Source organism: Passer montanus, unplaced genomic scaffold (genome assembly GCF_014805655.1).
Source record: "Passer montanus isolate IOZ18808 unplaced genomic scaffold, ASM1480565v1 scaffold137, whole genome shotgun sequence".
In the NCBI taxonomy this organism is placed as follows: Eukaryota; Metazoa; Chordata; class Aves; order Passeriformes; family Passeridae; genus Passer; species Passer montanus.
In genome coordinates this window covers 810,041-819,942 of record NW_024360608.1, presented here as the reverse complement: position 1 = coordinate 819,942, position 9,902 = coordinate 810,041, and the positions used below count along the sequence as shown (strand labels likewise).

At 47.4% G+C, this 9,902-nt stretch overlaps 1 protein-coding gene across 1 annotated transcript; it reads left to right on the top strand.

Moving 5' to 3' along the window:
• Positions 1 to 5,583: 5,583 nt before the first annotated feature.
• AICDA (activation induced cytidine deaminase) lies at positions 5,584 to 7,945 on the top strand. The gene is made up of 4 exons (XM_039699638.1): positions 5,584 to 5,769; positions 6,232 to 6,502; positions 6,655 to 6,770; positions 7,061 to 7,945. Exons 1-4 carry the CDS (start codon positions 5,584 to 5,586, stop codon positions 7,112 to 7,114), a joined length of 627 nt encoding a protein of 208 aa, XP_039555572.1. The 3' UTR covers positions 7,115 to 7,945.
• The last annotated feature ends 1,957 nt before the right edge of the window (positions 7,946 to 9,902 follow it).

Sequence of the window (9,902 nt, the reverse complement as noted above, 5' to 3'; positions counted from 1 at the left end):
CTGGACAAGCAACCAGATCAGGGATCAGCGACCAAGATTTTGCTGTGGCAAGAGAGTGCAGCTCCTGTTTTAGGCAGAACTGCATAGGAACTGAAGGTCCCTATTGAAATGTTCCCTAGGCTTGCTACAAGACACTAAAGCACACCCACACCAGCAGGTTTCTGCTCTGAGGATTAGAGATAGAGGCAGAGAATCTCTGCCACTGACTTTGTGTGCTTGGACCTCACATGTAAAGGAAGTTACCAGTCTAAATGAAGGGCATTAGAAAGCCTCCAGCAGTGCTTAGACTTGAGAGCCGTGCCATTAATTATAGTTCATCTGTTTGTTCATCCATTCTTTCCTTTTTATCTCTGTGGACAGCAAAGAAACTCTCAACATTTAAGGGAAAGAGAATGTTTTAAACATGGAAGGACAAATTCCACTTACAGGCAGGACCAGAGAAAGGGTCTTGTTATACGTTTTATGAGACTTGACATGTAAAACCTTTGAGAAAATAATTTGCACCAATTACATTTATGAGGAGGACCAGGCTGGCCATGGAGATATTTCTTGACTCCTTTCAAAGTAGAAAATTTCTATAAAATTTTGTGCAAACTTTTGGCTATGAAAATTGAGAACCAGCAGAAGAATAAAGGTGAATTTACTTTGATTTATTGAATGAAACACAAACAGTTGTGATCTCTAAGAAGCAGATTTTCCAGAGTGTTTTGCTTTTTGTTTTTGCCTTTCTCTTTTTTTTGGTGTCCTGTGTAACAAATGTCCTCTTTGAATTATTAAAAGAAAATCTAGTATTGAAGCATGCTGTATTGGTCTGACCTAGGAGATTTGTCACAAGGTGCTACTAAGAGCAAAGGCTGAAAGGGGACAGCTGTTTCATTAGCCAGAATGTTCTCTTAGGCTCTGTTAAGTAGGACAGGGATTCTCAAGGATTTCAGTCTCTTATAGCTTTGGTCAAACACTAGGAGCCAGATCCTCAAGGAGGATAATTGCAACAGTTCTTGAGACCAATGCAGCTACCAAAATGTGTGTTCACTGAGCATGTGTCTGACCCAGGCATTTCCCCGAGGAGTAGGACAGCCCATGCCTGGTCTTTGCAGGAGCTCTTCTCCTTTTCCTGGAGTATGCTATGCTCTCTGCTCTCAAAAACAAATCGTCTCCAACTGCAGGGCTAGAGAGTCTGCTCTGCTCTGGCAACTCATCCCTCCTTTGCCTGTTTTTGCATATACTGGTTTCACAAAGCCTTAGCATTCTGAAAACCAGTAAAATTAATAAGGAAAGTAAATCAAGCAGAGAAAAAAATGAAGAACTACCCTAGCGTGAGGTAAACAAAAGCTCTGCTTCTCAGCCATGGCCCACTGGGGGCAGAAGCAGAGCAGAATGTCCCCTGGCTGCTCCTCAGCCTGGCCAGCCCACGGCCCTGCCCCAGCCCTCGCTGTCCTTCAGCCCTGCACAGGGATGGCTGCCAGGGCAGGAGCTGAGCCTGGGCAGCCCAGGGCAGTGCTGGCAGAGTAAAGGGTGTGCATCCTGACTGCCAGCCTGGCTGTGACAGCACAGACCTCAGGCAGGGGTCCTGACTGTCACCCTGCCACCGGCAGAGCTTGGTGCTGGTGCCAGTAGCACCTGGAACAGCGGGATCAGGACCAGAGTCACTCTCCACTGGTGTTTTGTGTGCAGCAGTGCAGGTCTGCCACCACTCCTGGGGTGCTGACAGGGCTCAGACACCCGTGACAATGCTCAGGTGCCAAGGTGAGGCCGGCCGCTCCCTGTTGAACCTTGGGAGCTGAATTCCTCTCCTCTTGTCTTCAGCTTCGGTGCTGCTCCATGCAACTGCCAGGGCTTTCAGGGGGTCACAGAGGAGCAGGGAAAGTCTGCCCACAAGCTGGTGTTCCCTGAGCTCCTTCCAGCAGGGTGGCTCCAGGCTGCTGCACAGAACTGCCTCTGCGGTGGAGCAGGCAGGGTCACCACCATCCCTGCACAGCTGCGTGATGTGAAGCCCAGAGGGATGGTGTGGTTTTGCCCACATTCACACTAGTGGTACACAAGCTCTCAGGCCCCCCTCTAACCACTAGACAATGTTTCCTGCCTTGTTATGCTATTGATATTATTTCAGAATAATTTTGGGGGGGGCGTGCCGGTAGTAGTGCAAGGGGGGGTGGTGGCCAATGGGTGCTGAGCATCTTTCAGAACTGATGCCCCTTTGCATCTCAACACTTTTCTCTTCAGCTCCTGCAGCTCCAGAGACCCTTCTAACTCCTCCCTCAACCACACTCCGATGAAAGCCAGCAGGGAGTAGATAGGGGTGAATGGGGAGGGGACACACAGGCCAGTCCACCTTTCTGTACATCAGGTCAGAGGGCTGCACAGAGTCTGCGAGACAACATCTCTGTAAACCCATCACCTGCGAGAGACCCTGGGACTCATGGACAGGTAAAAGGAGTCGCTCTAGTTTCTTGCTCCTATGACAGATGAGAGTCTTTCTGTCAGAATTAACTTTCTTTCCCTCTGGTGTTGACCATCCCTTTCCCTTTCCCCATCTGACTCACTGATATAACTCCCTGCCTGTCCTGCTCTTGCAACTTGCATCTTTGTGTCTCTGTTGTTCTTTCTCTTTGACTGTCTGCCACCTGTGCTCTTTTCCCTTTCTCTCATTACTTTCTTGTGGCTGTTCTCTGTTCCTTTCATTGTTTTTCTTTTCTAGAAACAAAGGATGATAACAAAAGGATGAACAGTCAGATGCTATCTGCTGCTTAAACCCCTCAATCCTCTACTTGCACTGCAATTAGTCCGTGAGCTTATTATGACTAATCACTCTCCACAATTGCATACTATGCACACACTCAGGGGACTTCACTCTGATTTCATGAATATTTACTTGAGGAGAAGATCTTTGTCCAGGCTGCTTCTCCAGTGCCCAGGTGTAATCACAGCTCCTGTGTCCTTGCTTCTTTCCCTTGAGCTATGCTATAGCCATAGGAGTTGAATGTGTATCCAGCAGTTTACACCTAGCCAGACATCTGCTCAGTTGCTCCACTCAACATCTGTTCATTCATTGCTCTGTTTGCACCATCCATATTCTCAAATCCTCCCTGGGGGGAAAAAAAACAAAAAAAAAAAAAACAACAAACTCTGGGATGGTGAACTCCAGAGGAAAAGGAGAAAAAGAGCTGATGCTAATGAACATTTCTAGTTGAACAAATGTCTTCTGTGATTCAAATGGTCTTCAATTTGTTCTGAAATGGAAAAATAATCTAAGTGATGGTAATTTTATTTTTCTGTGGTTTGGGGTCATTTCTTGTTCTTCACTCTTATTTGCATCCACATGCGACTCTGAAGGGTCAAAAACATTGAATAGAGAAAAAAGGAATGACATGAGAAAAAGGGCAAATAGAAGAAGATTCAGAAACATTTTGAAAGCAAATGGTTTTGCCCAAAACGTTTTAAAAAATAGAAAAGGGAAGGTCTGTTTTCCCTTATGTTTTTGATGTGATAAAATTTGTTTTTCTGTATGGGTTTAATGAAATATCAACATAATTGTAATTGTTTTCCACCTGGCTTATATGTTTCTTCAGCAAGCAATTGCCTTGTGCACAAGGCTCTGCTCTGTTTTCTGCAGTTGTGGCACATTCCGGGTAAGTGCTTTGCAAACCTCTGACCTATCACACCTGTGCAATTTTCTGGATTATCCTTTCTGGACAACCTGAGGACCTGTCACCACAGAACAGATGCCCTCTCCAGCATCTCTGTTACAGGACACAGTCTTTTCTATATCCCTGCAATAACTCATCTAAGGCTTACAAACCTGTGATGAACCACTGGTTGATAATTTTGTGGGGACACCAATGTGTGTGTGAGTGTGTGTTAGGAATATACACAGGTGTTCATTTGTGTTTGCACAAAGCCAGGGAAACAGGGTGAATCTAAGGTGGTAGGGAGTGAGTCAGCTCCAAGAGTGAGAAAGGTGGTGAAGAACACACAGTGGGTATGGGAAACAGGCACACACCAAGAACAGCCAGAGAAAGGGGTGGTGGAATGCAGTAGAGCTCGTGCTCTACTCCTGACACAACTTGCAAGTCCAACAGAGCAGGACTGCAAGAGTGCTTAGGGGACAGACCTCCAGGAAGAGCCTCAGACTGTTGTTGGGCTTAATGAGATATTTAATGGGGATGCCTTACCCTCCTGAGTGTGTGCAGTCTTCTCTATGGACTTTCTTCTAACAGAACACATGCTGGAATGTGATGTGCTCCTGCAGGAGCCATCAGCATAAAGCATGGCATAACAGAGAATGTGTGTGCTTCCTCTTTCTGTGTCAGCAGCACAGGTATTTTTGCACTGCAGGCTGAGGGAGACAGGGCAGGAAAGAGTCGTTTGCCTGTCTGTGGGACAATTAGGGGAGCAAGGGTGCCTGAGGGAGTATGTCTGTGATGCAGGTGAGGAGCAGCAGGGAGTGACACACAACCTCAAAGCACATCACTAGGTAACAAAAGTTAAGAGGATGTGCATGACTGTATGAATGAGTACCTGTGATGCAGTGGCCATGTGTCAGGGTGCACAAGGGACAGAAGATGCTGCAGGGGCAGAGAGGATGCCTGTTAGCTGGTCATTAAGTGCTCTGCAGTGCTCGAGCTTTATGGTGACATTGGCAAACAGATGAAGGGTGTATACATGTGCCTAGACTCTCAGATTTAAATTCCTAACAAACCCAAATTCCCCTTTTCTACACTTCACTGGAGATCCTCCAGAAAACCCAAATCAGTATCTCTTCAACTTACCCCATCTTTGTGCTGAACATCAGCCTAACAGTGGGAAAAGATGACAAAGGACGTGATTATTTTTAACCTATTCACTTCTGTTTTGCATTGCTGCGGGGGAGGTGAGTATTTCACCTCAATGAACCCAGCTGCCTGTGTCCCTCCACTTGGCTGCAAGGCTGTTAGATATGGCTCATGACTACCTTACACCCTCCCTGTGTTCCTGCTGCCTCTCCTCAGCATGATCTCTGGGCATGGGAGCAGGTCCATGCCAGTCTTGATGTCTGTCTGCTGTGGAAATGGTACTTGTGTCTGGAGAGGTGTCAGCATTTATATATTCCGTCAGCTACTGGATGGCATCTTTCCCTAGTCTTGCACTCTTTCAACTCTCCTCTTTTGGGCAGTGCTTGGAAGATATTCAGTCCAGTCTTCTCTGGACAGATTCTAATTTGTTCTGTCCCTTGCCCCAGCGGATTTTCTGCATTTCATATAGCAAAAATAACACCTCTTGATGGCTGAACTCCACACCCTCTCATCTTCACAGGCCTTCTCAGATGCCTTCATCCTCCTCCCTCACTGGTGTCCATGTTCTGGATATTTTCAGATATTTTCACACTCTGCCCAGCCATAGTTGCTGTTTGACTAATCACCATTAATTCACATACCATTTCCACTCACAAGGTCACCTGCTTCATCCCCAGAGTCACGTCTGCATCCTTTCCCTAGAACATTTCATGCAAATTACTGACACTCTTCTCGTACAGAGAGGCTTGGATATGAAGAGGATATTTTTGGTGCTGAGCCCTCAACTGAGACATGGTAAACTGCTGGCTGCATGAGTAAATGTAAATTCTCTCTTGTCCTCTCCTGCAGCATCCTCATGCAAAGGAGACTCTTCCTCTACAACTTCAGGAACCTGCGCAAGGCCAAGGGCCGGCGTGAAACCTACCTCTGCTATGTGGTGAAGCGCCGGGACAGTGCCACCTCGTGCTCCCTGGACTTCGGATACCTGCGCAACCAGGTAGGGGAGCACCCTGCCATCCTGTCTGGAGCCTGCAGCTCTGCTTTGCCTGGGGCAGCAGGGAGCAGAGGGCTGTGACAGCAACGCAGGCACAGCTGGGCGCTGTGCTGGTACACTCTGTTTGAGGGATGCAGCCTCCGGGTAAAGCTGTACTTTGTGCTATGCCTGAGTGTGCTCCCACAAGACATCCACACTCCCTGCTGCTTTCCAGTCTCCCTACCTTCCTGCTTAGTTCCCACCCATCCTGTTCATGCATCCCTCCACACCAGTGCCTGCCAGCGCTTCTCCAGTCCTTAAGTACTACCGTGCCTTGTCCCTGTGTATGCCAAGCCAAGAGCACTCCCTGCACCTTGTTTCTCCTCCCTCACACCGAATCCACACCAGCCCTCACTCCCTGCCCCCTGACACCCTGCTCCCTGCCCGCCACCTGAGGCCTCATCCGTCTCTCCCGGTTTCCCGAAGATGGGCTGCCATGTGGAGGTGCTCTTCCTGCGCTACATCGCAGCCTGGGACCTGGACCCGGGACGCTGCTACCGAATCACCTGGTTCACCTCCTGGAGCCCCTGCTACGACTGTGCCCAGCACATCGCCAGCTTCCTGCGCTCCTACCCCAACCTGACCCTCCGCATCTTCATGGCCCGCCTCTACTTCTGTGAGGACCGCAAGGCTGAGCCCGAGGGGCTGAGGCGCCTGCACAAGGCGGGGGCACAGATTGCCATCATGACCTTCAAAGGTGAGTTGTGCAGGCAGGAAAGAGATGATGAAGGGGTGTTGGGGATACCCAGGAGAGGGGGAGAAAGTAGGGTAAGGAGCCAGAGAAGATGATGCAGAGTGTGATGATCAGTGTCCTGTTGAGCACCTGTAACTCCCCCATACCTTGCACAGATTACTTCTACTGCTGGAACACATTTGTGGAGAACAGGGAACAGGCATTCAAAGGCTGGGAAGGGCTGCATGAAAACTCTGTCCATCTTGCCAGGAAACTTCGACGAATCCTCCTGGTAAGGGCCAATTCTCCTTCTCTTTCCTCTTCCTTCAGCTTATTCCTCTCTTCCTCACTGTAATTCCTGTCTGCTCTTGCTGCTCATCCCTGCCATCTGCCATTTCATTCACTCACACGTCTTCATCTTCCACATCCCTTATGCCTCTTCCCCCAGCTTTCTTCATCTCTTCTCTCCTTGTTCATTTCCCCTTCTTCCCACTCTCATCTCATCTCCTGCCATTCCTTCCTCATATTCGTGGGTTCCTGCTCACTTGACAACTGACCTACCGTTTCTATTTTGTCCTGCAGCCGCTGTATGAAGTAGATGATTTACGAGATGCCTTTAAAATTCTGGGACTTTGAAGTGAAAGTCATCAGCAATCAGAAGACTTCGCAAGCACTTGTTCTTTGATTTCCAACTCTCTCCCTTACAACAGACCTTTCTCCTCTTTCCTCCTTACATCTCTCTCCCTTCCAGCCCTGTGTCTAGGGATGAGACTATCCTTACTTTTTATTTCCAAGGAGAATTAGGCTGATCTTGTGAAGATACCTTCCCCAGGCTCACACCTTATCCATTGCTAACTGGGAATAGCCAGGACTGCAGTGACATTGCCAGAGAATGATTTGCCCCCCCTCAGACCCTGCAGAGCTAATCCAGGTGATCCACTAAATGGAGCTCTGGATTTAGCCTTGCCCAGGTGGGAGCAGACAGCCTGCAGAGCTGTTTGTGCAACTGTGTTCTCACTGGCACTGCACTGACCTGCACATTTCATGAAGGCTTCAGGGAGCACATTTTTTGGCTCTTAGAGCTGCACTGCACTCAGCTGCTCTGTGTCCTCCCCTGTGAAATGGTTTATTTGTCCTTCTGGATGTTGGTAGGAACTGAAAACCATCATGACTGAAGTGGTACAGCCTATGCATTAACAGCAAAGTTGGCCAGCCCCTGAAAAGCTCAGCTGAGAGTGTTGAAGTGAATCCTTCACAGCCCAGGTAGCTCAGCTTGAAAACCTCACGTGAAGCCAGCAGGTCTGTCGGAGTGGATTGTGTGCAGAGCACCACAGCTCTCGCTGTGTGGGGTGCTCCTCATCCTCTGAGCATTTCCCCCTAGACCAGGCATGCAATGTGCTCCCTCCCCAGCCAGCTGCCTCTGCTGGAGGCACCTTTACAGTCCCACAGTCTTCTGTTTTTCCAAGACTTTTACTGCCCTTAATATGGCCAGCAATGTCCAGTTGGTGACTGTATTGAGAGCTGCCCAGAAAAAAATCCTAGCATATGCAAAGCTCTATGACCTGTAAATAGGTATTTTCTGTAGGGGCCAAAATCCAGCCATCCTCCTGCCTGGCAATCACTCTGTCCACTAGAGCACCCCATTAGCTCCTGATCTGGTGGACACAGACTTTACAAGCTGAAGATACAGGTTCATAGCACATGCCTGCTCACCACCACCTTCCCACCACCTAAATTACAGCTGGATTGCTCTCTCCAGTCTAACCTCTTGAGGCTTGGACAAGACTAAGTGTGTCCCACACCCTGGGTGTGCTCTGTCATTTCCTTCATGATGGCTGCAAGTTCTCTGCTCCATCTTCTTTCTGGATGAGGCTGGAGGCTCCTCAGAACACCTCCCCTGGTGCTAGGCCAGCTCAGCAGGACAGCAGAGAGCTCTGCTCCTGCAGCACCTCCTCCTGCTAGCAGAGGTCACAACCAGGTGCATCACAAGCTTCCTACAACTTCAGGCTCCCAAGGCACTCTCAGCTTGGGGAATTTTGACCAGGAATAGCAATGACAGTCCTTTGCAAAGCATTAATTTGCAAGCATGGTGTTGTATATTTGTTCCATATGGTGCATATTATTTATATGAATAAAGGTCTTACAAACAAGCCTCTGGCTTTGTCATCTTTTTGGTATCCTGTGGGTGAAGGAGGTAAACTGGACACAGAGGATTGACATGTCATTTCTTCTTTCTGATTTCTGGAGATACAACCTGGAAATACTAAAATGTCTTTTTACCTGTAGCTTTGAAGTTATTGAAAATATCACCCAGCAGATCAAGGCAGATAAATTGTTCAGGTACTTTGGACATGCTACCAAAAATCTCTGAAGTTATTTGAGATGCTTCTTTCCTTGATGGCCAGCCTATTGTGCCCATTCATGACTCATAATTGACCACCCTGGACACAAAAGGGCTGACCCAATATGCTCCACAAAACAAGAAGAGAAGCAAAGGTGTATAAAGAATCTTCATCTTTCAGTTTTTGATATTGGCCTGTACAACAGCATTGTCCTTCTCAGCGAAATTCTTAGAAAAAAATAGCATTTTGTTAAAAAGGAGTTGAGATTCCAGCCTTTGCTTAAATTCTGACTAACACTGGGTTGAAGATACTTGTTGAAACATGATGACAGATGACATTGTACAGGAGGAGACAAAATGTAATGAGTAAATGCAAAGAATCATTAACTATATTAAGAATACATCCTATGTTTAGATTCTTCTGAACATAAATCTTATTAAATTCAGAGTGGACTCTAGAGTTAATCCATGTGATTCAGCTATAGAAATTTAGCTCTTTTGTGCACAAGATTGTTTTAACTGCACTTTTTCTGTTCACAAATACCAGTTCATAGTTTGTTACAAGATATTCTTTAATTTGGTTTTCTAAATTAATTCAGTCTCAAACACTTCAGTGTCTCTGCCAAGAGTTACTCTCTGGAGGGTGACTGTTATACAGTAACATTACTTTACTAACCCAAGATATCCTTCTTGCTTTGGAGACTGTTTATATAGTGAACATTTCGCTACTGATTGTATATTTTTGAGAACCACTTATCTTTACAGCCTTGTGGAGATTGTAGGTGTGCTATTCTAGGTGTCTCTCTCCTTTATATGCACCTGGGCAAAAGCTAAGCTCTCAAGGGGATTGTGGCAAATACACCTCCAGTCCCAGCTGCCTGAGCTGTGGGAAGTGGGGGCTTGTGGTCTCTGGGAGTGCATTTCCTCCCAAAACTGTGGGGAACAGTCAGATCAGGGGCCTTGGTGCTCACTGAAAACCCCAGTCTCACTTGATCAACACTCCACAGTTTGCAGCAATGAACAAGGCACAGGCACATCCAGGTAGCTGTAGAGTCCTTGCTAACAGAGGAAACAGGAAAAACT

Bases quoted from the DNA above. Each gene is read 5' to 3' on its own strand.
- AICDA (XM_039699638.1), top strand. From the start codon at position 5,584: ATGAGTAAATGTAAATTCTCTCTTGTCCTCTCCTGCAGCATCCTCATG. The intron at 6,503-6,654 runs GTGAGTTGTGCA...TACCTTGCACAG, and splicing joins TGCCATCATGACCTTCAAAG to ATTACTTCTACTGCTGGAAC. The intron at 6,771-7,060 runs GTAAGGGCCAAT...TTTGTCCTGCAG, and splicing joins AACTTCGACGAATCCTCCTG to CCGCTGTATGAAGTAGATGA.